Genomic DNA, 27,264 nt, shown 5'->3' on the forward strand with positions numbered 1-27,264 from the left:
CGCCAAGCTCCTTGGTTTGGGGTCTTATTTCAGAGGCAGGATCGGGACGCTTGAACAGCTCTGGAACCATCAGCTCACGTAGCAGAGCTCCCCACCTTGACATTGTGTCCTGCTGACGCACTGTTTCTCTGGCCTCTGTGACCTCAGTGGGGGAGCCGCGCGGTAGCCTCCGCTCCTAACTCTGGGCCTCGCCCCTTGCCTACTGGCCCTGCTCACCTGTTGGCCTTTTCCTCCCCAGATCACACAGGAGGCCGGGGAGTTCATGATCACGTTTCCCTACGGCTACCACGCTGGATTCAATCACGGCTTCAACTGTGCAGAATCTACCAATTTCGCCACTCTGCGGTGGATCGATTACGGCAAGGTGGCCACTCAGGTGAGTTCCGGCAGAACCGCTGGAAGGGTCCCGATGGGGGTCGGCCACTGCCAGCCCACCCCTGGGTCCCGGGCCTGCGTGGCCTCTGCTTAGACTTGGCAGGGGGCCTGGTCTCTCCACCAGCATCTGATTCTGGGATCCTCAGTGAACTCATCCCCAGGATGTTCCTCACCCAGAACGAGCCGGGAGGAGGCACAGAGCCTGCGCCCTGCAGCCAGGGACCGACCTTCCCCACCAGACCCTGTTCTCTGGGCCCGAGGGCTTCCTGGTGTCTGGTTTGTCCATGGAGATCACTGGCGGACAAGAGGACTCCTCTGGTTCTTTTCCTGGGAAAAGGAGGGCCTCGCTTTGAGGCAGCAAGAAGGGGCTGTCGGTGGGAACAGGCTTGCACCAAGGGCCCTCCTCCCAGGACTGCCACTGCGGCCCTGGGCCCCTGTCACAGCCTTCCCAGAAGGTGATGCGCTCCTCCCGTCAGACTGGCTCAGGCTTTAGCCCAGGGTTTCGGCCCATCGGCCTCTCTCTACTGCAGATAGGTCCAGTTACGGGTGTCTCTCCGGTGCTGGGGCACGTGGAACAGGAGTATTCCCTCCAGCCGGGCCAGCGCGATGTGAAAGCGGGGTGCTTCCCGCCAGCCTCCCAAGTTGGAGCCTGGGGTTCCTCCGAGGAATCGCTTGGCCAGTTCCAAGTCAGTGCACAGGACCAGGGCAGTCGGAGGGTTTCTTGCAAGACCCGGCAGCGGTGACCCCCATAGGGATCATCACGGAGGCCGCTGGCCACGTGTGGGGTCGTGGCCTTGAGCTGTGGGTGTAACACATGCCACGTCTAAGGCTCGGTGCATCACCAAGGACGTGAAATACCGCCACAGGTAAGTGGTTCGTGCGGGTTATGTAGCCAGTGTGTTTGCATAGTTCGGGTTAAACCAAATACGTCATTAAAGTGAGCGTCTCTTGTTTGTTTTCACATTTCGAGCGTGGAGACTGGACTGAAGCTCGCGCAGCTGGCTTGTGTCCTGCTGCTGGTGGGCAGTGCAGGTCTGGGCGGAGGGGCTCACCTTTTATGTTTCTAACTACCCAGTTCTCCAGCTCCGCTGTGTCAGCACAGTTCAGAACAGGAACCGGGCTTTGCAGGACAGACTGGAGGGGCACTCGGGGGTGGGAGTGCTGGGGTGGTTCTCCCGGGGGGGCCGTCTTTGGCAGAGACGCCAGGTTTCGCTGAAAGAGAAGGGACAGGAATACCAGAACTTTTTCTTTGGACCTGAAGGAACGATGGGCTGTCCCAGAGTGTGTGGTTTTGTTCACGTGACCGTGGGGGCACTGGGGACGGTGAGACAGCGCGCAGAGAATTCCACAGGGCCCGTGTGCGCGCCGAGGGTGGGAGCTGCGATTGAGTTGTAAGCTCTGGATAGGATCACAGACTTGTCCTGGAGGTGCCGTCGGCGCCGGAACTGCACTGGGGCCGGCAGGGACTGCCCAGATAGTAAAAGCAATTTGGGGTTCAGCCATGTGTTCACAAACAAGTGACATTTGGGAAGTGCTGCCTTAGATTGGGCCTCCGCGCTTACATCGCCGGGCGGCGTAGCGTGAAATTACTGCGCGAGTGGCATGCAGTGCTCCGCGCCAGCCGGGTCTGGGCCCGTGGCCAGGCCCCGTGCCGGGCTACCTCGCAGAGCCACCCCAGCCGCCCCGACCCCCGGGGCAGGAAGGCACGGGATTCAGCGGGAGTGACGGTTGGCCATGGGGCATCCATCCGTGTAGTCCTGGAGGGCAGCCCGCAGGCTTTTCGGTGGTGGGACCAGGGCGACGATTTCTGCCTCTCGCTAGCAGAGCTGCCTCATAAGCCGTCCAGGCCGGACACACAGTGAAGGTGCCTGGCCTCGCGGATGACAGCTGAGGCGTGTCCGAGGCAGGCCTGGGAGGGGCGGGGAGATGGTTCAGGTCAGGGAATTCTCAGGGACCTGCTGGGTCCTTGGCCGTGTGTTAGGGAATGGCCACTGGGGTCGGAGAGGATCCCAGGATGCTTCACCTGAGCAAGGGCTTCTCTCTGCCAGACCCCGCTGCCCACCCCCATCTGTGCCAGGGCCGGTTCCTCCGCGCACCTTCCTCGGGACCCAGGGAGGGTGTTTCTGCTTTCCAGGTTTTTAAATTTATTTTTTACATTTGTTTATTTGAGAGAGTACCAGCATGGGGGAGGGTCAGGGGATGAAGCAGGCGCCTGACATGGGACTCGATCCCAGGACCCCAGGATCATGACCTGAGCCTAATGCAGATGCGTAACCGACTGAGCCACCCAGGCGCCCCAACCACTTTCCAGATCTTAGAGACTTTCAGCTTGGTTCTTCACCGTCTTCAGGCTCTTCAGGCTCCACTGTGCCCCTTGTCCCTTTTTCAGTCACACTCCCTCTGGGCTGGCCCATTTGCCAAATTCTTGCACTTGGCCAGCCTCCAAGTTTCAGGTGTTCGTGTTCTTTGTCCTTCTAGAGCAGGGTCAGCAGATGGGGGCCCGCCGGCCACGTTCGGCAGGCTGTCTTCGTGTGGTCCACAACCTGAGAATGATTTTTTTTTATAAAAATTTTATTTATTTATTTGACAGACAGAGATCACAAGCAGGCAGAGAGGCAAGCAGAGAGAGAAGGGGAGAAGCAGGCTTTCTCACTGAGCAGAGTCCGATCTGGGGCTTGATCCCAGGACTTTGAGATCATGACCTGAGCCAAAGGCAGAGGCTTTAACCCACTGAGCCACCCAGGCGCCCCCTGAGAATGATTTTTATATTTTTAAAGAGCTGTGCAAAAAAAAAATCCCAAGAAGAACATGCAACATGTCACTTAAAATGAAACTCGGGGTTCTTGTTCATAAATAAAGTTTTATTGGCACATGGCCATACCTGTTCATTGACAAGGTGTCTTTGTCTGCATTTTCCTGCAGCAGCGGACTTGGGTACCTGTTCCAGAGACCGCCTGGCCTGCAGAACTGAACATAGTTGTGTTTTTGTCGTGGCAGGGCAAGTGGGCTGCCGCTGACCTGGGGGACCGATGGCATGGGCAGGCTAGGGCGCTAGCCCTGGCTTAGCACCCAGGGTCTGCTCTCTGGCCTGGGCTTCCCTTGGCAGTATTTACGCCGTAGCACCCCCCTGCCCCCTGCCGCCAGCGCAGGGCTGAGCCGCCCTGGTTTCACGACCGAGCTGAGCTGACGTGTATTCTGGTGGTTGCTCTCTTCTGTGGTTCTCCTTTCGGAGCCGCTTCGCTGGCATTAACCTTCGTGAGCCGTCAGTGTGCAAGAGAAGCACGCCGCTGCCCGGGCCCTCCCAGGCCTGCACTGAGGTGGGACGAGCAGGAAGACGCTGCCTCTTTCTTTGTCCCTGACTCCTGTCACAGTTTCTGGATCCCACAGCCCTGTCACCAGGGCACAGCAGCAGATGAAAACCCTTGCTTCCCAATGTCGGTCTCCTGGGCCAGCCCTGGGCCTCCATCCGGAGCAGGGATGGATGGCGGGGACGCCCCCAGGGTTTTACATACTTAGGGAGAAGCGGGGGGGGGGGGGGGGGGGGGGGGGAGGGATGGGGTGAGCAGAGACTGGGGAGTGCCCAAGGGTCAAGGCTGGGACTCCTGGGAGGGGGCAGTGATTACAGGGACATGGTGGGGGGGGCTTCCTGCCAGCTCCATCCCGCAGCAGCCGGGAGAGAGGAGCCCCGCAGTTTGAGTGACATACATGTAACCCCACTCTACACGTGTGCGGGGTCGGGGGGTGCCCAGACGGTGGATGTTAGCTCTGTGGGGTGCAGTTTGGTTCCTTAAAAACTTATGGTCTCAATATGTTTCTGTCTTCTTTATGCAACTTTTTTTTTCTTACGAGCACGTGTAGCTTTTCAGGGGAGGGAGAAGTGATCATCCTTGCCCTTCCTGCTGGGGGTTTCCTCCGTGGATGCCCCGCGGCCCCCCGAGGTAGAAGGTTCTGGTTGCTATTGCCCATGGTAGGGTGGTTTTTTTGGTTTGTTTTAGAAACAGGAATGAAAAACCAAATGAGCCAGCAGGCCCAAACCGGGTCACTCCAGCCCGGCTTTGGTTCTCCCCCGCCACATGGGGAGCAAGGGTTGCTCCAAGTCACATGCAGACTCAGTCACCCGAGCGCTGCTGAGCACCTGCTGTGTGCCTAGGAAGCACCAGGAGTGAGCTGGGCCCACAGGGAGAGGATGAGAGGTGGGGTGGGGTGCGGGGGCCCAGGGACCCTAGGAAGCTACAGGGCCTGGTGCAGAGCAGGTGTGGGGCCAGCCTAGCCCCAGGTCACTTGCTGCTGCTGCTTTGTTTTAAGCACCGGCTTTTCTCCTCTCCTCCCCTCCTCAGAGTCCACACTCTTTCCTTTCCTGTGTCTCTCCCTCCCTCCCTCTCCCTGCTGCCAGGTGACCCTGAACTTTGTGACCTCGCGAGGGCAGGAGAGGTCAAGTAACTGCCAAGGTCATGGTGGCAGGGGCCCAGAACGTTCACACCCTGCCTGTTTCCCTCATCCCACTGGGAGGCAGGAGCCCATTGACCGTTCTGGAGCATACCCGTCCCAGTCCCACCCGGGGCTGTCTCTCCAGGCTGGCGGCCGCGTCCTGGTGGGGGGTCCAGGGCTAGACTGGGGTGGTGGGAGTTGCTCCTGAGGCCTATGCTCCATTTCCGAGAACAGAAGTTCCTGTGCTCACACAGGTGGTCTTTGTGGTGGGATTACAGTCGGGGAGATCAGAGGGATGCGCCAGTGAAAGGAAACGTGCACGCACCACCCTTTCTTGGTGTGAACTTGAAGTTGCCCTACAAGGCTGCACGCTGCGTTGGATTAGCTCTGCACAATCCCGGCTGCTTCCGTGGTGGGTGGCGCTGGGCAAAGCTGGACCAGGGGCTCTTTTCCTCATCTAGTGGTGCCGACATCCCAGGCTCCTCCACAAGGCAGGTGCAGAAGTTGACTGCGGATTAAACAGAGCGAAAGAGAATTAAAGCCCCATTTGCTGGGCCAGGAGCCCGGGTGCACTTAACTGATTTTCTGCCGGCTGTCTGGGCCGCCGCCTGCCGAGATCTTTGCTTTCCTGGGAACTTACCACCACCACCCCCCGGCCCCAGAGGCATCTGGCAGGGAGGGGCCTTCTGCCAAGTGTGGAAGAGGGGAGAGGGCCCTTGGCCCCCCAGATGCCCAGCGTACCGGGTGAGGCGCACTGGCCTTTGTTCCTGTAAAATGGGAACCGAATTGTTCAGATCGTGTGCCTTCTGTTTTGGGAAGCGATGACCCAGGAGCCCAGGTGGAGGTGGCAGCAGGCAGGGAGCCGCAGCCCAGCCAGGCTGGAGGTCCGGCCGTGCACCTGCCGCCGCGCCTCGCCGGGCTTGTGATTTACGGCGCTCGGCAGCCAGGTGCTTGGGGCTCGCGGCAGATTGCTGTGTGAAGTGTGTTTGCCCCTCACTCCTTCCTGTGGCTCTGTCCTTAGCCTTGCCTGCGGGCCATCACAGCCACACAGTAGCTCCGGAGGGCCCCCAGGCTGTCGGCCTTCCCGTGGATTCCACTGCATGTGGTGTCCTCCTCTCTGGCCTTTGTGAGAGTCGTGGGAGTGCTCGTGTAGGCGCCTGGCACCGAACACCCAGAGCCTGCTTCATATTATCGCGCTCGCCATCGCCGTCTGTGCGGAACGGGAGGTGGGAGGGCCCGGGCTGCAGACGGGCAGGACCATCCGGGCCGTCCTGGTGGGCAGGGTCACACCTGTGGGCCCCAGAGAGGACAGCGACACATGGAGGAGGCTTCCTTCATGGAGAAAGGGGAGGAGGGTGATGCTGGAGCCCGGGCCTCCTGGGGGCTGCATCGGGCTGGGTCCCAGGCCAGGGACCTTGGCCGCCTGGCTGGCTGTGGGATCTGCAGGGGGCAGGTGGTGGGGGCAGCCCGCAGTCAAGGGCTGAGGGGAGCCCTGGGAGCCGTGCGCCTAATTGTTTTGTTTATGAAGCGCTTCTGAGAGCTTCCAGTGGATTTCCTAATGAACTGGTTTGTTCTGTCTCTCGCTGCAGCACTGGTAATTACCGCAGAAACGGGGGGCCGTGGCGTCTGTGAGCCATCAACGAGTGCATGTGGGCTCCTCGGCTGGGTTTCTGCCCCCGTCGGGGGTGTTTAACGCTTTGTGGGCCCAAGTGCCTGCTGGTCTGATTGTTCTGAGAAGAGGCCCGTTGGTCGCTGGCCATGCCGGACATCTGCTCTGGTGCTGCCAGGTGGAGGGTGGCATGCAGCTTTGGACCTGTCGTTCTCCAGTGGCCGCTCCACTGTTGGAGCTCCCTGCGGGGGCTGTTTGGGGTTCAGATGGCTGTGGGTCCTGCCGTGACGTGTCCACCTTCCCTGTGACCGGTATTGGGTTCCAGGGTGTCCATGCCCTCCGTGTCCCAGCACAGATCGGAGCACAAGCGGACGGTTGGGAATGCTCGTTGGGAGTGGGACCCAGAGCAGGGCATCTCGGCCTGGGGCCCCTCAGAGGTCTGAGTGCGTGCCCGATAGATGCGGGGTGGAGTGTGTGCAGCACCATGAATCTTCACTCCGTGCCCCCGCCAGGGCCGTCCCTGCCCGATTTCCAGCAGAATGGAGTTGTCTTGTCCTCAGCAGGGTGCTTGGGGGACTGGGGCATCTGCTGGCTTTGTGCTCTCGCCAGGGTAGCCTGAGTCTAGTTATTGCCTCTGCCAAACGGCCGTGCTGTGCTAGGGTGGTCGGTGACCGACACTGGGCATCGTCTGTGGTGTCCGTCCCTGCAGGTGAGCCCTGACAGTTCTCGTGGCTGGGAAGACACAGGGGGGAAGGCTGAGTGGTTTTTTGAAAAATCACAATCCACATTTTAAAGAACGTGGCCTGGCACCCATGGCAGGGGGTAAAGAGAGCTGAACAAAAAGAACAGGAGCCTCTTGTTCTCCAGAAACACGGGGGTTGTGGCTGTTAGCAGAGTCAGCTGAGGGAGGCAAAGTTAGGGGTTCGCTCAAGCCATATGGTATTCATTTTAGGGTATAGAGGATCCTTGGGCACGTAGAAGATTGAAAACAATCTGAGCCCACACATGCGATGAACCAGCTGGATGTTGGAATACTATTCAGCCACGAGAAAGGGTGAACGGCTCCTTGAGTTCTCAGGTGGGGCATTCCCCGAAAAGGTGTCCTGGAGAAAAGGCAGGGTGTAAACAGTGGCTGTGGGCCATCATCTGTCTGACAGGAAAAGGCCATCTGTGTTTGTTGGTTTGTGGAGAACATTCTAGAAGGAGATACAGGCAGGGGGAGCAGCAGGTCCTCTGGAGGGGCCCCTGCACTCCCTCTGGTCCTCCCAGGGTTGTACTCCATGAAGTGCTGGTAGACCCTGGAAGTCTCTTCTGAGCTCCGTCAGTGTGTGCCTTGGGGTCTCCCTGCATCTGGGGAGCAGCTGCTAGCAAGACGGGAGCTCTCATACTCCAGCGGGGTCCACCAGGTTCTGGAAATTGGAGGCATTTGGGTCCCACGTGTCAGCTGGGGGAGGTCAAGCTCTGTGGAAGATGTGTGTTTGCTGCCCGTGGACCCCCCCCCACCCCGAGCCTGATGGTGCATAGCCCCCGGAAGCAGCCTTGAGAGGTCTTGTTTGAAGTCCAGCCCATAGAGCGCCGTCCAGGCTTGGAGGCAGAGGGGGGCGCTGCCCCCAGCTGGGCCAGGGCTCCCGAAGCCGAGGAGCCACGGTGGCCTCAAGGTCCAGTAGGCCAGGTTGCGGAGGTGTGAGTAGCGGGCTCAGCTGGGGGAGCTCAGCGCCTGGGAGGGCTCTCTTTTTGCTGCATGGTGTTCAAGGAAGGTCTGGCTTTCAGTGTTTTTTATCTTGCTTTACAAGAGTGCCCTGTTTTATATGTTTTTGGTCATTTTGTGGGGGCTTGTGATGGCTGGGAAAGGGTAATTCTTCAGAAGTTGAGAACAAAGCGCCAGACCTACCAATCAGACGCAGAGAAACCCTTCTGTTGCCTTCCCGTCTCCTGCTGGATGAGCAGTGCGGGGAGGGGCTGGAGAATTAGGAGGCAGGGGTCTTGTTTTATGATCGGAAATGCGCCGACGCTGACTGATCTGCCAGCTGCTGGCTGGGAGCTTTGCCTGCGTGATCTCATTTAAAATCCTCGACAGCATGAGGCTGCTCCCCTTCCCCTAGAAAGGTTTATCGTAGTGACTTCCCACATCCCCTCCCGTCCCTGTCCCCGTAGGCAAGGCTTGGTGCCAGCCTCCCGAGAAAAATGCGGGGGGCGCGTTTCTGAGCCTGTGCGTTGAAGCTTTCTTTGCATTTAGCAAAAATGCTTGCGGAGGAGACCCCGGATCCGCAGGAAAGACGCCAGTGTGCTTGGTGGCTGAATGAGTCCGGGGCGGTAATGGGGAGCAGGGGGGCTCATGGGGCGCCCAATCTCAGAGGAGCCATGGATCTGTTGCCGCCTGCCCCCTGCTGACTCGGACCCGAGTCGGCCCTCCCGTGTGGTTGGAACATCCCGTGAGCAGTGCTTTGCACAGTGAGGGCCACGGGATGCTAGTAAAGGAGATCCTCCAAGATGTATTGGGCGTTAATACTGATTGCTATGAAAAGGTTGAGTTTTTTTGTTTGGTTTGGGTTTTTTTGCCTTTTTTTTTTTTTAAGATTTTATTTATTTTTTTGATAGAGATCACAAGTAGGCAGAGAGGCAGGCAGAGAGAGCAGGGGAAGCAGGCTTCCTCCCTGCTGAGCAGAGAGCCCGATGCAGGACTCGATTCCAGGACCCTGAGATCATGACCTGAGCTGAAGGCAGAGGCTTAACCCTCTGAGTCACCCAGGCGCCCCTGGTTTTTTTTGCTTTAAAGCCTCGGGAGGGAGAGGTGGAGCCGAGCGGCAGCCTTCGGTCTTCGTCCTGCAGGGGGCCCTTGTGGAAGTCAGGTCTCGTGTTGGTGGTCTGGGAGTCCCCGCTGCCAGGTATCCTGAGTGCTGGGAGCCCACGTGCTGGTCCGGCTCCGTGCGCCCTCCGAGCCTGCCCTCTGCCCCCCGGGGGCCCTGAGCCAGCCGCTCCGAGCCTGACGACATCTCAGTTTCTACTTTTTCATGCTTGGGAAAGAAGGAACCTATTTGTCTCTGCTTGGGGCCCCTGTGCTTGATAACCAGAGGCAAACCTCTGCCCTATCCTGTTTTCTCATTCTCGGTCTGAGCGGCAGGTCCTGGGAGACACATGCACGCATGTCGGGCTGTTTGATACGTCAGTCTTCCGATCTGCGGTGACAGGCTCTCTGCTCCCAGGTCGGCGCTCAGATTAGGCCCAGCGCCCCTCAACTCCACGGTCGTAGCTCTTGTCATTTGTCATCTGGAAGTGACACGAGTGCTTCTCGTTGAGCCTCTGGCTGGCGCTCTCAAGATCCCCGGCCTCTGGTGCAGTTCTGTGACAGGAGTGAGCCACAGGGGGCCACAGAGGCCTGGGCAGGTGTGACAGGAGGCTCGGGGTTGGGGGGGGGCCCGGCTGGGCTCCTGCCCCCGCTCTCTCTCCTCTCCCCGCCCTCTCCCTTCCCTCCCCTCTTGGCCTGTTGCCATCGGAGTCCTCAGGGCCCCTGGTGAGCGAGTTCCTGGGTGGGCGATGAGGCGTCCTGCTGCCGGCCCTCCCCCAGCTGCCTGTCCGGTCAAAGGCAGCAGGACGTGAGCGGCAGGACGAGGAGAGCGTGCCGGAGGGGGCAGGGGAGGGCTGCGTGGGTCTCTTGTCCCCTGATGCTACCGAGGGGAGGGCCGCTGCAGGGCAGGACCAGCGTGCAACGACACCGCCTCCACTCAGCCCCGCCAGCGGAGAGCACAGGAAAATAGTAGACACGTGGAGAGGGGACCCTCATGGAGCTCCAAGCCTGAGACCCTTTTGCTCTGGTTTTGTGTGGCTTTACAGGGGCCCAGTCTGATCTCAGTCCCTTTCTTTTTACTCACCCGCACGCTTAGGAAGTCACGGGCACTTTCCACCTGCATACCCTCCAGGCCAGACAGCGTGGGGATCCGCTGTGTGGGCCGTCGGTCAGGGAAGCCGCGCCTGGGACCCCCCTGGGACGTATTCCTCGGCTGTGGACAGAGTGTAACCCCTTGCGGATGTAGCATCCTGAGACTGACAGGAAGAAGAGGCCGCCGCCTGCACACCCACCCCGTGGTGGAGGGCACACCCCGCACCACGCAGGGCTGTTGGCCTTTCCTTTTCTGCTGGAGGCGCAGGAGCAGGGCTTCCGAGTAAACCGGGTGCCCCGGGGCCTGACCCCTCACTCCATAGGTGTCATTTCAGAGACCTCTGCTTGCGCTCCTCCGTGTATGACTACCTGAGTTCGTAAAATCAGAAACACCAGGCGGTTCCGAGCAAGGAGAGGACGATCAGTGGCTGAGGGCTAGGACCCGGCTTCTCCGCTAGGAGGGGACCCGAAGCCCCCCGAGAGCATGGGGTTGGTCCTGTCCAGCCCTGGGTACTCTTTGAGGCTGGGCGTCGGTCCCAGCCTGGTAAAGGGCAGGTGGCCCAGGCCTTCTGAGGTCCTTTTGGGCTCCAGGAAGCACCTTTTCGTGGAGAATGGCCAGCTCGGGCTGCAGGTATGGGGGAGAGCTGGCCTCGGGTCCGGCCTCTGCACCAGGCTCTAGGTGCTTCCTGGCACTTGGTGAGAGCTGGATTCTGGAAGCGGCTGGAGGTGGGGTGGGCAGCCTGCCGTGCTCAATCAAGAAGAGGGCAGTGCGGGGTATGCACAGGGTACCTGTCCCCGGCAGCTCAGGCTGCTGCAACAAAGGAACTGGGTGGCTTGTAAACAGGAGGAGCATAACCCCTTACGGTTCCAGGGCTGGACATCTGAGACGTGGGTGCCAGGGGGACTGGGCTCTGGTGAGAGCCCCCTGGCAGGTTGCGGACGGCTGCCAGCCCGCCGTGTCCTTGCGGGAGCGGGGAGAGGACTTGGTTTAAGTGTCTCTACCTCCCGACAGTCCCATCTTCAAGTGTAGGCATGTCAGGGGTTAGGGCTTGACCTGGGGACGTGGGGGGCCACAGCCCAGTCCCCAGCGCGTTTGCAGGGGCTCATACCGTTCAGCGGGGTCGGCCTGTGGCACGCACCCCGCCGAGGTCCTTAGGCCTCAGGCCACCCTGTGGAAATCATTCTGCTCCTCTGACCAAGGCTCACCAAACTTTCTGTGAACGTTCGTGAGTGTGCAGGCCACGCGGTGTCTGTGGAACCGCTCCGGCAGCTGTGGCAGCACCGGCACTGCAGTGGCTGTGGCCACGTGCCAATAAAACCTTATTTACAGAGGGGCGGCGGGCTGCGTTTGGCCCGCTTTCTGTCACGTGGCCGTCTTTCACTTAAAGGGACGCACCTGCCCAATAAAGAGATTTAGGAAAGTAAGTGGCACAAAAATGGTTTGGCCCCACAGTTGGTGTCTGATGAAGGGGCTTGGCCTTTTCCTAAAGATTCTTGTTCACAATGGGGCCTGACTGTACTTGTGAGCGTGCGTGTTGTATTTCCTGAGGTCGCAGGTCCGTCGCCAGGACATTTCTGTCATTCCCCCAGTGTCCAGGACCGAGGGTTAGCAGCAGCGCTCGGCACCGTGGTGCGGATCTGCCCACGGCCGTCAAACAGCCTGCTTATGGTTCCTCCTGGGCGTGCGTGGTCTCGTCGGTACTGAAGGGGAGGCCGGCTCTGTCCGGGCTTATCCCTTCCTCGGGTGAGGTCCCTGGGAGGAGACGCTTGCCTCAGTGACAGGAAGGCCAGCGGCGGCGCCTCCCGCTCCAACGGGGCTGGCAGCTGGGGGCCTCACCGGGCTGGGTGGGCAGCCATGGGGGGGGCGTTGCTTCCCTCTCTGCTGTCCCTCCGACAGCACAGGTTTTGCCTGAATTGAGGGGTGCACCCCCGAATGCTTTGTGCCAACTAAGGAAATTGGCGTGGACAGCTCCTGGGGCCACCTGTCAAGGGATCTTTGAGGTGTACTTTGCAGGGCCATCGGCCCCACTGGACAGAAGCATTGTCCAGGAAGCAGTTTCTGCTCACAAGAGGGGAGGGGCAGTACCCTCCTGTCCCGGCCCCAACTATGCTGCTTCGCTGCTGGCGGCCGATGGTACCAGGGAACTGGCGAGGGGCCGCAGGGGCTAGGCCATGTCCACAGACGGGTGAGTCCGGAACCAGCGGTGAGGGCCGAGAGCTGTGGGGAAGGGGCCCGTGCTGTGGGCGGGAGGCAGGCTGGGGGGAGGGGTGTCCCCTCCTGACAGCGCAGCCCTCCCCGCCTCCCCTCCCCGCAGCCAGCTCCCTGCCTCTCGCCTTTACTTCCTCCTCTGTCCCACACGGCCCCGCCCGGCACTAGTGGGACCACCAGCCGCCCCGCCTTGGCTGATGGGGGCAGGACAGGTGCCACTTGGCGCCCTCGTGACTGAGCCTCGCTCAGAGCGGAACCCCGCACGCGGTTCTGGCAGCTGGGGTCTGTGTGCCCTGGTGGCGGCTCGGGGGCCCCCTGGCCTCCTCCCCCACGTTTGTGCCCATTTCTCATCAGAAACTAAGGACACAGCCAGCCCCCTTTGAGAGTACTCCGTGTGTGCGGCGGGCGCCGACGGGGGCGGGGGATGGCTGTGAACTTGGGGAGCTGGTGCGAGAGCGGCAGAAACTGTCCGCTCGAGTGACTCCAGCAGAGCCTTGAAAACGCCTGTCTCCGCAGGCTTGGTGTGACAGGGGGAATGAAAACAAATAGTGCGACCTGCTGGCTGTCCTGAGGAGCCTGCTGTGAGCCCCTCCCGCCGCCTGCTCTGAGCCCCCTTCCGCGCCAGCCCACCGCAGCCTGGAGCCTCCTCACGCTGGCCCAGCCAGCCACCAAGAGACAGCAGCCTGTGATGTCCCCGGTCACAGGGGAGCTGGTGCTGAGGGCTGAGCTATTGGGGGGTCGGCTAGGGCCCGGGAGGAGAGGCTCGGTCTTTCTGTCGGCCTCAGCACCCTAACCCCACCAGCTGGCAGCAGACAGAGCCGATAGGTCCATGGCACCTGCCCTCCCCTCACCCCAGCTCAGCTGCTCCGCCGTGTCCTGAACAACAGCAGCTGTCGCTCCCGTCCCCCGGACCCACTGCTTGCTCCCTGGGTGCCAGGGCTGCTCCAGAATCCCCCCCCGGACCGCAGCCCCACCATAGCCAGAGCCTGTGGACCGGGAGTGTGGCTCCGCCCGGCGGCTCCGTCCCCACCGGCCAGCAGGGCTCGGGCCAGGTTCCAGGCCTCCCTGCAGTGCTCCGATGAGCACATCCACGCGCCCCCCGCATCAGAGTGCACACAGGTGCTTTTTTTAATTACTCAAGGAAAAGCAATTGCACAGCCACTTCATACAAATCCCTTAAGCCGCTGTCAATGGGGACTCTGGGGAGGCCACGGCCGGGCCAGGAAGCTGAAACCCAGGCACCATCTGTGCTCCCGCCACTCCGAAGCCAAATTACCCCGCCAGCCTTTCTCTCCTGCGCAAGTTTTCATTAAATGAATTGCGTTTGCTGGGAATCACTTGTCCATAAATATTCCCTCCTGCTCGGTGGCGGGGTCAGGTTATCGTGGTCTCCAAGCCCGAGCTCCCCTTCCAGCTCCCGTGGGGTGGGTAGCCCAGGAGTGGGGGTGGGAGCTGCGGTTGCGGGACATTCCTCAGGACAGTTCTCGGAGCCCCTCCCACAGCCCTGCCGTGCCCACCTCACACGGGGGTCCTCCGTGGTCCCCCTTTCCGGGGCAGATGGGGCAGACGTGGAAAGGCCTGTCAGGGCAGGGAGCACAGTTGCTGGCGTGGTTACATCTTTTCCTTCTTGCTGTTTCCATTAAGAAAGTGACAGTGACAGCGACACAGTTGTAAAGGAGACTGAGACGCGTGCTTAAAATGGAAACATGTTTTAAGCTATGGTTTTGGAAATGGGCTTCTCCTAAGTCTGTTTATTTGACAGGGAGGCAGAAAGAGGGCCTGAGAATGTTCTGAACAGGCCAGCGTTCAAGGTTGGAGCTGCGGGGACCTCAGCTCAGGTGTCCCCAGGCCTGTCCCTGAAGGGTCATTGCCGGGAGGCCTCTGGGCAGCACTCATAGGACAGCATGTCCTGGGGATATGTGTCCCCATAAGGAGGCAAGGACTTTGTGCATTTTAGGCAAAGGTAGGAGGGCACCCCGGGGCCAAGACCACCTCCTGGGGTCCCCGAGGCCACCTGCTTCCAAGTGCTTTATCCTCCAGAGTCTAGACCAGTCTGCAAACAGGCCCTGGGCAGAATCGGACCCTTCATCTGTTTTTGTGCATTAGTTTTACTGGTACACTATTCGCTCCCGTATTGTCTGTGGGGATTCTGAGCCCCAGCCGCGGAGCTGGGAGGTTGTGCTGAGACCGGGCCGCTCACAAAGCTAAAAGTACTCACTGCCGGGCCCTTTATGCCCGCTCTGTGCCAGACAAGCATCCCCTCAGTTTCTCTCCCTTTCTGCAGCGGAATGATTTTCCAGTCCCCGGTGTCGTCCGCGGGTAGGTCGGGGGACCAGGGCTGCCTGAGTTCTTCCTGCTGATGGAGCGCTGGCTTCCCGACTGGAGCCCAGCTTCTGGAATCTTTAGCTGGCTTTTCTGACCCACGACTTCCAGAGGTGCCTCCAGGGTCCCTGGGACACCTGTGTGCCTCCTGCAAGGTGCCCGGCTCTGGGGGCCGCTGAGGTGCAGTGGCCTGGAGGAGGGGCTCCAGGATGTGTGGGCCTGCGGGAGCTGTTCAGGGCCCAAGAGGGACGGGCCTAGACAGCAGAGTGGGGACAAGAGGGGCCCCATTTCAGTCTGTTCTCGCCGTGCTCGTTTGCCCCGTGCTCGAAGCGCCCAGACGCAGAGGACCCTGCGGTCCGAGACAGCCTCGCTTCAGGTCCCCCGGTGCACGGTGCCGCCCCCTTCCTCACCGGGCCACTTTCAGTCTGAGTTCCGGCTGCCCTGGGCCGGCCGTTGAGCCTGTGGGTCCGGGCTTCCTCTCCCCGAACCTGTGAGGCAGCATCCGCGAGCAGGCGTGTGTGCGCCCTTGGGTGCCCCGCACCTTCTCGAAATCACTCGTTTCCTTCCTGACCCTTGAAATGACTGCGGTTAAGAAGCGGTCTGCGCGCATTTTGACCTCCTCAGGGGTACGTGTGTCAGGCAGATGGCAGATTTCGGTTAGAGCCGACACAGGCCGCTGGAGGTCGGACCCCTCCTGGCCTTGGGCTCCCGAGCTGCGTCCCTCTGCCTGACGACCCCCGAGTCCCCCGCAAAGGGTCTGCCATCATTTCCCCAGGCTATATGCCGGGCCGGAGCTGTGACCCCACGGGGGTGGCCCGGAGGCTCCCACTAGAGGGCACGGCTTCGACTTGGGTCTCCACGGTCTGGAGGTAGAAGTTCTAGTAAGGGAAGAGGCCAGGGTGGGACTCAACCGGCCTCTGTCGGGCTCACTGGTCATGGGCTTAGCAGATGTTCCCTGCACCCCCGCCCCCCCCGCAGTGCACGTGCCGGAAGGACATGGTCAAGATCTCCATGGACGTGTTCGTGCGCATCCTGCAGCCGGAGCGCTACGAGCTGTGGAAGCAAGGCAAGGACCTGACCGTGCTCGACCACACCCGGCCCACGGCCCTGAGCAGCCCAGAGCTGAGCACCTGGAGCGCCTCCCGGGCCTCGCTCAAGGCCAAGCTCCTGCGCAGGTGAGTTAGCCAGGAGACTGGGCCGCTGCTTCCATGCCCCTGGCTCTGGTGGTGACCGTAAGTGACCGCTGCCCCAGCCACTCCCACGCTCCCCCGGCTGGCGGCTGCGGGCTGTGCCCCACCTCCCTCTTCCTCCCTGCCCTCCCCACTCCTTCCCGTCCTCCCCCTCCTCCTCCCCCTCCCCCTCCTCCTTTCTCTCCCCTTCCTCTCTCTCTTCCTCTCCTGTCTCTCTTGCAAATGTGTTTCTCGGATCCCGACTTCCTGGAACATGGTCTGTGGGCCTGGGAGCAGGTGGTGTCTGTGTTGTCAGGGACTCGGGTCCCTTCCCATTCTGACATCACCGACTCCTGGGTGGCCAGCCCTTTGGCCCTTGGGCCACGCGGTTTCCTCTCTGGGAGGATGCATGTGGTCCCCGTCATCTTGTGACAGTCCCGGGCACAGGAGCCCTGTTTCAGCGTGGTGAGACGCTCGGGTCCTTCCTTTCTCGGCTCCGAGCGACGGCAGGTCTCATGCTGGAGCCCATGTGGTGGCCGCACCTCTGTCCTTTTGCGCTGGGGGTGCTCATTTGGCGCTTCCAATATCCGGCTCTTCGGTTTGCGATTATGGCAGTGAGTGCAGAGTCTTGTCCCCCAGGGACGTCCTTGACACCGCCGTGGCTCGGAGGGCCCCTCTCTGCAGCGTGGACCCCTCCTGGCTCCCGCCCTCATTGCCGGTGTGGTGGGTTGCAGGTCGCTGGGCCGCGTGCCTGGCATTGGGTCGGGGAGGAGAGGGCAAAGCGACAGCACCCTCTTGGCATGTCACCAAGGCTGTGGGGGACAGTTCTGGGCTGAGGAGGAAATCAGCTTTGTGCCAGGAAGGAGAAACAGCCGGCAGCAGTGCCCAGTGGTGCCCTGGGACCCAGAACATCAGTCCACTGGCTTTTTGCGGGAACGCCCGGGCTCTCCGGGTCTGAGGCTCACAACACCGTTCTGCCGGATTCCCTGCCCAAAGAACATTCTGCACATCCTCGCGAGGCCCCCGGCCGTGAGCTGGAACCTTGTGGTGTGGGTCCTGATGGCTCACAGCTGCTCGACAGCCTGAAAGCTGCTGTGGACAGCGTGGAAAGCCGCTGTGGACATAAACCAGTGCGCGTGGCTGTCCCTGTAAAACCTCATTCACAGACGCTGAAATTGCAGTTTCATATCCTCTTCCCCTGCCACAGAGTATGCTCGTTCTTGTCACTTTGTGAACCTTTCAAAAGCAACGTCGCTGTCCTTAGCCTGCGGGCGCCGTGGGATCAGGCCGCAGGTGGGTGTGAGCCTGGGGAGAGCTTTCCGTCCTGCAGCCACGCCCTCACTTGCGGCCTCGTCTTGTCCCCGCTGGCTGTGGACGGTGTCTCAGGAGGCTGGGACAGAGCCCTCCTTTGGGGAGCCCAGTTGCTGGCACTCCCACACCCTACAGGGACAAATGTCCTCGGACCCATTTCTGGAAAATACCGTCCTGCCTGGGGGGCTGTGACGGCCCAGAGCCTGCCCCCGACGGAGCTGTTCTTGCTACCCTGTGTCTGCGAATCTGCGAATCTTGGCCAGTCTCAGCCTCCCCACATGATTTCCCCACCCCCGGGGCCCCTGTCTCCGAGAATGTTCCTGAATGCTTTCCAGCCGCTCCTGACAGCCCTTGTGGAGGTGAGTCTCTTTTCTCCTGCTTTCTTTTGTTATCCGTCCTTTTGATTTTTTGATTTTCTGCTCCCCCGTGCTCCTTGCGGAGAGCAGCTTCTGGGCGAGACCAGCCTTCAGCAGGGCGAGAGAGCAAGCTAGTGCAAGGCTCACTCCCAGGCCAGATGCACATTTGCATGACAGCAAATTGATTGTGGCTCGAGCCGAGTCGGTCCGTGGAGCAGGTGACCAGTAAACAGGCATCATACACCAGAAACGGACGGCATTGGAGGCGGTCTGAAGAGCCTGCCCAGAGGACAAGGGGACCCCAGCTGGCTGGCCCAGGACCTTCTCTGCCAGAGGAAGCGCCTTCTACCCTCTCCGCTTCGGCCGAACCTTGCTGCCGCAGCCCCCTTGTCAGACACTCTTGCTTTCTGGAGTGTTCCATCTTCATCTCTCTGACAGGAGGAGCTGTAGTAGCCAGCCAGGGGGACCGGACTACAAATCAGCCTTCTTCCCAGGGATAGCATGGAAAGTCTTTAGTATGTAAAATATGGCTATTTGTCTTCTTTTTCTTTAAAGTTAGGGGTTGGGGGTCTTTCTCAGAAAAATCCAAGCTGGCCACCTGCCCTTGCCCCTCAGCCTGAGCTCGGTGACTCTCCCAAATCCCATGTGATTCTCCGGGCCAAATGGCCCCCCGCCCTGACCAGCTGTGACAGCTCCCCTGAGCCTCTGAAGGCTTGTTTTCAGGGAGGGGTGGCTCCCCGTGAGCGTCCTTGGCTTGGGCCTGGGGTGAGGGATGATGCTGGGTCTGTCCCCAGACCAGGTCTTTCCCCTTAGCCCTGGGGACTCCAGGGCCAGGTCATCTCTGGGAGGGCACACTCTGGGCTCTGCGGGAGGTGAAGGAGCACCCCTGACCCCCACCCGTTCAGTGCCAGGAGCACCCCTAGTTGTGACACCCGCAGCTGTCCCCAGACACCGTGTGACCTCCCTGCCCAAGGCCATGGCATTGGGGTGGCCTTCTCACCTGCCTGCTGCTCTCCTCCAAACCTCCAGTCCCCCTGCGGCCCCTTCTCCTTCTCTGGGACCTGCAGCTTCTCCTTGGTCCTTGCTCAGACTGGCTCAGGCAGGTCCCCGCCCTGCAAAAAGTTCAGTCTTCCGACAGTGCTCCCCCCACAACGTGGCCTCAGGCAGAAGTCAGGAGTTGGCCTCTCCAGGAGGCATGATCTGTACCCTTGTTGCCCACCTGCGGATGAATCTTCCGCGCCAAAATCTGGTCACATGAACTGAGCCCACCCCATGACAAAGGCCACAAACTGTGAACTTCCCACTTCTTGGTGTGCGGCTTCTTGGGTCCCGAGCACCTGGCAGACCCGTGCCTGGGCAGCTCAGGCCTCTGTGGGGTCTGGTGCACATCTCCGTGCTCTTCCTCCCCCTGTTCGGAACAAGCAGCCCTTTTCCAGATGCACACGGGCTTTTCTTCCCAGCTCCTTGTCCCTTCGCACGAGGGCTTTGAGAAACGCCCCGCCTCGACCGCCCGTTCCAGCCGGTATGCGACCTGCCAGCTGCACGCCAGCCCCACAGTACGCCCGAGCTGCCCCGTGCTGGCCGGGCCCAGCCGTCTGCAGACCGCAAGGTGTGGTGGGGTGTGCTCCCTTGCAGGCACCCTCAGGTCTGCATCCCTCTGCAGCCTCTGCCAGCTCCTGCTGACCTTGACCTCCACCTGCCCCCTCGGCCGCTCTCCACACACCACCCTCTTGTCGCAGTGGAAACAGGGAGCCCAGGTCCTGCCTCCTACCCCTCCGGTGCCTGCTGACCCACAGGCATCCTGTCTCCCCTCTCCTCGCTGTGCCTGACACCCTGAGCCAGGCTAGAGGTCATCACATGTCTGGGCCTGCTCCTGCCAGGGGCCCCCCGGCCCTGCTCCCGAGCCCTTCCCCACAGACGTACCTCCTGGTCTCTGAGGAGTAAGCCCTGTGACGCCGGGGCCTGCCCACCCATGGTGGCCCGCCGAATGTGTCCTCCATTGTTCCTCCGAGAGCACGCATGACCGTGAAATTTTTTTTCCGAAGGTGAAATCTTTTCCTCACCGCTCAGCTGCTTGTCTCTGAGGGGAAAGGGGAGTGTGTCCCATGGAGCCGGCAGGGTTGGGTGGGGAGAAGGGCCTTGGGCACTGGTTCATTGGATGCAGTGGCTGTGCTGGCCCCGGGGGCCTTGGCAGCCCCAGCAGCTCCCTGCGGATGCTCCCTGGGCAGCGGCCGGTTCTGTGAGCGCTGCCACCTTGGGTGCTCTGGGCCCCGGTGGTGACCAGGCTAGGGGCCACCCGGAGCCTGCCGCCTGGGCAGGGGTCCAAGAGGAGCCCCCCATGCTGCCTCTCCTGCCGCCCGAGGTCCAAGGACACCTGCTTCCACAGTGAAAACGAGCGTGGCTATTTGGACCCAGTCCCTGCCTTTGGTTCACAGGAACTTATGGCCGTGGCCGCAGTCAAGCCTGGAGGGTCAAGTGTGTGGTTTTCTCCAGCTGCTCCTGAAACCCCACCATGACGACCACGCAGGAGTGACCCAGAACAGCAGAGGGACGGCGACTGCTGAGCTGTGTCTGCAGACTTGGACAGGAGGTGGGGGTCAAGTGAGCCCCACCTTTGCAGCACAGAGAGGAAGCTTGGATCCGAGGGTGCGCAGATAAGGAGCAGGCTGGCTCGGGCCGGGGACTCTGGAAAGGCCTGGGCGCCTCCAGGGCGGCGGACCAGAGGGGACTGGAGGCCAACTGTGAGGCACAGCAGGGCTCAGCGTTCCCGCCGCCCCATCTCCAGCAGAAGATGGGGTGTGAGGCAGCATCTCCAACCAGAGAGAAGAACACGGCCCACGAAGGAGCCTTGTGTGCTGAGCCTCCGGACACCTGGCCGCGCGGGGGTCACTGGGGTGGGGTGCGCCTGCCGGTGAGAAGCCTGTGCTTGGGGAGAGCCGGTTCCAAATGGATGGACAGGTGGGCTGGAGTCGGCTCGAGGAGTCTCCCAGGGCCGAGAGGTCGGGTGGAGGACAGGGAGATCACGCCATAGAGGCTTCCCGGGCAACTGCGGCCTCCGCAGGGCGTTTTGGGAAGAGAGAAAAGAACGTTGGCCGGGACCCAAATGCTGCGTTTCCGGGTTAAAAAGTCTGGCGCCAAGGGTGAAAATGAGCCAATGCACGTGTCACTGTGTGGTTTCACAACTCAGGTTAAACGGAAGGTCCCAGAAATTTCTGGAAGGAACAGCTGCGTCACATAAAGAACAAGAGACCCTAAAGGCATCAGACTTAGGCTACAAGCTAACACACAAAGGAAAAGGCGCTCAGAAGTCAGAGGGGAGATAATTTATAACCCAAAAGGAATTACCTAATCAAATTCCAACCTGAACGTGCAAAGGGATGAAGATCTTTCTAGACACGTAAAGCCTCCGATTTCCCGTTCTTTGTGAGGAAGCTACTGGAGAATGTGCTCCAGCCACACAAAGGTGTCAAGTGAGAAAGACATCCTGTCGAGGGACCGGATCCTGCACAGGAGCGTCCAAGGCAGTCTCAAGGAGGCAGGCCCCTGGGTGTCCCCGAGGACTGCGGGACACCCTGTGTCAGGGGCTGTGAGCTTGGACATGACTGGGGAGGCCAAGTGTCTAAGATGAACCAGTTTCAACTCCAGGAGGAGCGAGTGAGCAGCTCTGTCACTCACAGGTGAATGACACCTGTGGAGTCCAAAAAAGGGAAGTCTAAGTGTCACCACACTGACCGTGGTGGCAGTTGCGGGGGAGAAGTGGGGAGCCTGGAGGGGGCAGGAGGGGTCACAGCCTTCCTATCTGTGCTGCTGGCGGGGCAGGGACGCCTAGAAACAAATATGAGTGGGGGAGGTGGCCCATCCGGTGCGCTGGCCGGCAGCGGGGTGCGGGGGCGCTACAGGGGGGCTGCTCTGGCCGGATGCGGGACCCGGAAGTGCATGGTGGACACGTCTTCCCGCCACCCCGACAAACCGGCCGTGTTCTCCCAAGACGGGTGTTTTCTTTGCGTGCTGCCATTCGTCTTGCTCTCCCCGCTCTGCAGCAGCGGTGGCCTTCCACCTTGTCTGTCCGCCTGGCTCCGCCCCATTCGGGGGGTCTCCACAGTAGCAGGACTGGCGGGGCTTGGGGTCTGGCCCTGCGGCTGGAGCTGCCCAGAGCTCTGAGCCCCATGGTGCTTCGGGGCCGAGGCAGGTCTGAGTTCTCTGGGGCAGACAGGACTGCCCCCGTCAGCCCTGTGCACGGCGGGCAGCATTCGATGTGGCCTCCCGTTCCCGGGTCGGGGGAGGGGAGGAGAGAAGGGGGGCTGCGGGAAACCTCGGCCAGGTGAGTAGGCAGCAGGAGGACTCCTTTCTGCTGGGTGCTGCCTGGGGCCGGTGGGGGGGGTTCACTCGTGGGTACCCTGCCCCGCAGCATTCCCGGACCTGGAGAGATGCTCCTCCCCAGGAGACAGCTGGTGACACAAGCCAGCTGCGCTCTGCTGCTGTCCCGGGGCTTGCTACCACGTGGGGCCCGCGTTCCCCAAAGTCGCTCCACGTGGAGCCCCCCGTGGCTCTGTGGTGCTGGAGAGCGTTCCCCACCTCCTGGTTCCCATGCCCCCTCCTGCCTGGCTCCTTGCCCGCGCGTTCTCCTGCCCCGCACCCCGCGCACCCCCCTGCAGTGACCTGTGCACGCCATGATGTGTGTGACGCCATGCTTCTGCCCGTGACACTCCCTGCTCCCTGCTTCCCGCCTTTCGTCATTGGAGTGGTTCGTGTGCCAACATCACCCGGGGCTTGTCAGCCTGGCCTCGCCTGGGCTCAGGAGAGATGAGCAGCGGCAAGCCAGGGGGCCCTCAAGCGAGGCAGCTGAGCAGCGAGAAGGACCAGCAGCAGTTACCGTTAGGGGACAGTTAGGGGATGCCCCCCCCCCCCCCGCCAGGAGCCGGCAGGGGCTGACATGGGAGGTGATGAGGCAACTGTCAGGCCCCCGTGTCCTGGGACAGCAGGGCTGTCGTGGGCACCCCCTGGGTGGGAGATGGCGGTCCTGGCGTTGGGAGCCCTCGAGGCCTCCCCAGGCCCCCACCCGACCCCAGTCACAAGGCCCTGCTTTGCTTGGTGACCTCTTGGTCCTTGGAGGTGCAGCTGCCATAGGAACCCCCATAGGGTCTCCATGTCCAGACTGACCTCAGTGGGGCCACACGGAGAGCCCGCAGGGGGAGGGAAGCTGCAGCCAGTGCCTCTTGGCTTTGCTGACCCTCAGGGAGAAGAAAGGCTGTGGGTCGAGACGTGAGCCTGGGGTTTCACAGGGCTGTCGCCCCAACCCCTGGAGGGTGTCGGTGACGTGTCTGAGGCAGGCTTCTCCACACCCCAGCCTCCATCCCCTCCTTGGGCAGTTCCCGAGGCTGGGCAGGGAGGCCCGGGCCGCGGCTCTGCAGGGCCATCCGGCCTGGCCGCGTTCCTTCCTTCCCCTTACCGATTCCCTGTTTGCGCTGAGAAGCCGTCGCCGAGCCCCAGGTGACTTCCCACTTGGGGCTGAAGGCCGAGGGCCGCCCCCACACGCTCGCACCCCTGAGCGAGACCAGGCCCTGCTCCGGCGGCCGGCGAGTGAGGGACACGGAGCCACGGGTCCGGGCAGGTGCCCCAGGCCAGGCCCTTAGACGAGGCACCCGGGGAGTCCGCAGAAGCGCTAGAGAAAAACTCCCTGACGTTTACATTCTAGACAAATTAGTCTGAAAGAAAACAGACACTGGAGAAAGACTGAGGAGGACAGAAAGGCCAGTCTAGAAAGGAAGAAAGAGCAGCCCAGGAGGCCGGGGCCGCCGTAAGTCCACCTCGCCCCTCTGCGCAGGCCTCTCCGGCTGCCCCCTGCCTCCGCCCCCCACAGCGGCTCCGAGCCGGCATCCCCCGTCATCCCACCTCCCGGCCATCGACGCCTGCTCAGCCCCATGTGGCCCCTGGGCCTGTCCCCCCTCGACCTCCCCTACCCCGAGGCAGCGCCCCCCACCATCCCACCTCCCGGTCATCAGCACCTACTCAGCCCTACGTGTCCCCTCGGCCTGTATCCCTCCAGCTCTCCTACCCCCAAGCCAGCACCCCCATCATCCCACGTCCTGGTCATTGGCACCCGCTCTGCCCCACACGGCCCCGAGCCTGTCCCCCCTCCAGCTCCCCTACCCCTGAGTCAGCACCCCCACCATCCCCCCTTCCAGCCATCAGCGCCCGTTCAGCCCCACACAGCCCCGTGCCTGTCCCCCTTCCCCCTCCCCTACCCCTGAGCCAGCCCTGCTGGCCCCGGCCCTGTGACTTTGGGGTCCCCTCTGGGGCTCTGTTCTGCCAGCTGGGTGGTGGGGCACACAGATGGGACTTCTCCCAGTCATTTGACCTCCTGTCTGATGGCCGTCCCTCTCCAGGTCCCACCGGAAAAGGAGCCAGCCCAAGAAGCCCAAGCCGGAAGACCCCAAGTCACCAGGGGAAGGGGCCACAGGGGCCACCCTCCTGGAGGAGCCCGGCAGCCTGAAGGAGGAGGCCTCGCAGGAGGCGGACCCGGAGGAGGAGGAGGAGGAGCCCCAGCCGATGCCACCGCAGGGTCGGGAGGCTGAGGCCACGGAAGGTCGGTGCTGGCTGGGGATCCCCTTCCTGACCCCGAGCCGCATCTCTGTGGCCACAGGGTCCCTGCTTTTAAGGGTCCGATGCAGTTGCTTCCTCGGCAGGGCGGGGTGTCTCCTAAAAACGTACACTTGAGGAGGTGTTGTGAGAAGACCCTCCTCCCCCAGACACTGAAGGTGGCCTCTCCCTGCCGCAGCTGCTGTGAGTGGGAGCCAGACGGGGACACTGAAAGCGGCATGCACCCCGGAGTCTGGGAGCCCCGGACCGAGCTGGCGAGGCGGGCTCCGGTGCCGGCCGCCGTCTGTGTCCATGTGGGGAAGAGCGAGCCGGGCTGTCCCCCCATCCCACTCCTGGGGGCGCCACCCGCATCCCCCCCATCACCTCCTACCGGGCTTTAGCTCACAGCGTCTGTATCTGGGGGGACACCAGCCCTCAGCCCATGACAGAGGAGACGCCCGCCCCGTGAGAGGGCACCCTGCTGTTTGCGGCCGCATCAGCGGGCAGCTGGCTGGCATTCTGGGGAGCAGGGGGGACAGGGTCTCAGAAATGCCGACAATCTGTGGCACCGCTGCTCTCGTGTTCCCCGCTGACAGCTTCGGCTGCTCTCCTGCATGCACACGGGAGGGGCTCCCCGGGGAGAAGGGGGGCAGGCTGGATGGCAGATGACCCTGGCAGCCGCAGCTCAGGCAGAAGTCACCAGAAGGTTCTGCCCCGGTCCTCAGTCTCCCTCCTGGTGGCTGGCTGTCGGGACACGTGAGCCCGGCACGGCTCTGCCAGTCTTGCGCTGGAATCCCGCCGGGTGCATACGCTTGCCCCGTGGCTGCTGTCGGAGAGGATGTGACATCAGGAGGATCCTCCGTCCCAGGGTACAGTCTGGGGCTCAGAGGAGGTGCTGCTCAGCAGAAAGGAGACACAGCTTCCTCCCAGGGCTGCGATGGTTCCCGTCAGGTGTCAGCGTACAGACCTCAGTACAGATGAGGGAGCGAGGGGTCCGAAGCGGGGCGGTCAGCGGAGGCCAGGCTGCCCGACTGGAGATCGGACTGGCCGTTGGGGCACAGGAAGGATGGGGGCGGGCAGGTAGCAGAGATGGAGGCCACCGTTCTTTCCCAGCGCGGGGCGGGGCGGGCATCGCGACGTTCAGAGGGGGCCTTGAATGTCCCAACGCACTCTGTAGGTTTCTTTCAAGTCAGAACACGCCCAGCCGGATGGTGCACTGTTCAAGGGCACTCGAGTCTGTGGAGGCAGCCGTCCCCAAGGCCCCCCAGACTGCGGGCCTCCACAGCAGGACTTCGTGGCTTCCCCAGTCTGGAGGCCAGAAGCCCGAGTTCTGGGGTTAGGACTACACAATGGGAATTTGGGGTGCACAGGGAGAAAGGGCTGAAGTCGGTGGAGGAAACCCCACGGTGCCCTCCTCCGCCCCTGCTGCCCCAGGTGGGGGTGGGGGGCAGCTGGGAGACACGTGTCCGGGGGGGGCACATGGTGTTCCCGAGCAATGGGCCTCTAGGCCCTGCACCCCTGTCCTGTGTGCCCTGGGACCTAAGGAATGCCCGTGATCAGACACCTGTCCCGACAGATTCAGCCGGAGCCCGGGCCATGTTGGGCAAATCGTGATTTCTCTGAGCTGGGCTCGGGGCCCAGAGCCTGGTGTCTCATCAGGTGTTTGCATTTGACCCTGGAGTCCATGGAGCCACAGGGAGAGGGAGAGGGGAACGTGTGATGTGGCCCGTGGGGGGCTCTGGCCCGAGGAGTTGGGAGACTCGGCAGAGCTGGTGAGGGCCAAAGCGGTGAGTGACCTGCCCTGGCCTGGGCAGGCACCGTGGGCTGGGTTGGATGCGAGACCTCCTCCCTGATGCCAGGGCATGCGGTCAGGCTGGTGGAGGGACAGGGTGCCTGGGGGGGTAGGAAACTGGGTTTTTGCTGGACATGGCTTTTTGCCTAAGTAGGAACAGCTCACTGGGGCCCAGCTGGGAGCCCCAGGGGACTCCTCGGCTGAGTGGTTCAGGTGTTCACGAGCGACGAAGGTGTCCGTGGGGCCCTTCTGGGGAGCGTGGAAAGGAGACTTCCCGGCCAGTGCCGTCTCTGCTCCCCCCGAGCGGACTGGCCTGAGGCTGGCTGGGCACAGCCAGGAGAGCAGACACACTCGGGCGCGCCTGCCCGTGCGCCCTGCGCCCACCCAGCTGCTCAGCCACGCAGTCGTGCCCGCTTTTGCTCACTTAATCTTTTTTTTTTAAAGATATTTTTTATTTATTTGACAGAGAGAGAGAGAGAGGGGTCACAAGTAGGCAGAGAGGCAGGCAGAGAGAGAGGGAGAAGCAGCCTCCCTGCCAAGCAGAGAGCCCGACGTGGGGCTCGATCCCAGGACCCTGGGATCATGACCTGAGCTGAAGGCAGAGGCTTTAACCCACTGAGCCACCCAGGTGCCCCTGCTCACTTAATCTTAATGAGTCTTTACCCAAACCTGCGGACTCTTCAGTAAAGACAACTGCCTCTCACCCACAGCCCCCACCCCCCGCCTGGGGCTTCCCCGGCTCCTGGCTGCCTGTGCCCAGTCCCGTCCTGGGGACGCCAGGGGCCTGGTCTCCCCGAGTCTCGGGATTCCTAGGGAGAGCTGCCCTGTCGAGGTCCCTTTCCCAGGGACCCGCCTTCCCCGTCTGCAGCCCCTCCCTGTCCTCCCCCCATCAGTCCCACCCTGGGGCCCTGTCAGCGCCTCGGGGCACATGGACCCCAGGGAGGGCGGGGTGCTGTCCGCTCGGGGCCGGCACACTCCCCCGTTCCAGACACGCCACCCCTGCCCCACGCCAGAGCCTGAAGGAAGGAGGATTGGGGGTATGTGGCCCCTTTAGAGCAGAAGCAGTCCCTCTGGGCTGTCGGATGTGGCAGCCTCAGCCCGTGCCAAGGGCAGAAGCGTTCTCTGAGCCATCCTCCAGCCACTGGAGGGGAGGTCCCTGAATTCACTGAATAAATAAGTGCTCACAGTCAGGGGTGACGGCAGATACACGTCCGGGGCAAGTGGAAAATTTTAAAGT

General features: G+C 61.9%; 1 protein-coding gene across 8 annotated transcripts in view; it reads left to right on the plus strand.

Annotated features, from left to right (window-relative positions):
- Positions 1 to 27,264, plus strand: part of KDM4B (lysine demethylase 4B) — a 132,575-nt gene that overhangs the window by 86,034 nt on the left and 19,277 nt on the right. For 6 of the 8 annotated variants that reach the window (XM_032307124.1, XM_032307094.1, XM_032307085.1 and 3 more), the window contains 4 exons: positions 239 to 376; positions 15,799 to 15,995; positions 23,352 to 23,453; positions 24,043 to 24,242. In XM_032307124.1, the coding sequence (XP_032163015.1) occupies positions 239 to 376; positions 15,799 to 15,995; positions 23,352 to 23,453; positions 24,043 to 24,242 (637 nt within the window). The remainder of the gene's footprint in view (positions 1 to 238; positions 377 to 15,798; positions 15,996 to 23,351; positions 23,454 to 24,042; positions 24,243 to 27,264) is intronic. The other 2 variants (XM_032307135.1, XM_032307145.1) reach the window with 1 other exon arrangement.

The sequence above is a fragment of the Mustela erminea genome, chromosome 1 (genome assembly GCF_009829155.1).
Source record: "Mustela erminea isolate mMusErm1 chromosome 1, mMusErm1.Pri, whole genome shotgun sequence".
Taxonomy (NCBI): domain Eukaryota; kingdom Metazoa; phylum Chordata; class Mammalia; order Carnivora; family Mustelidae; genus Mustela; species Mustela erminea.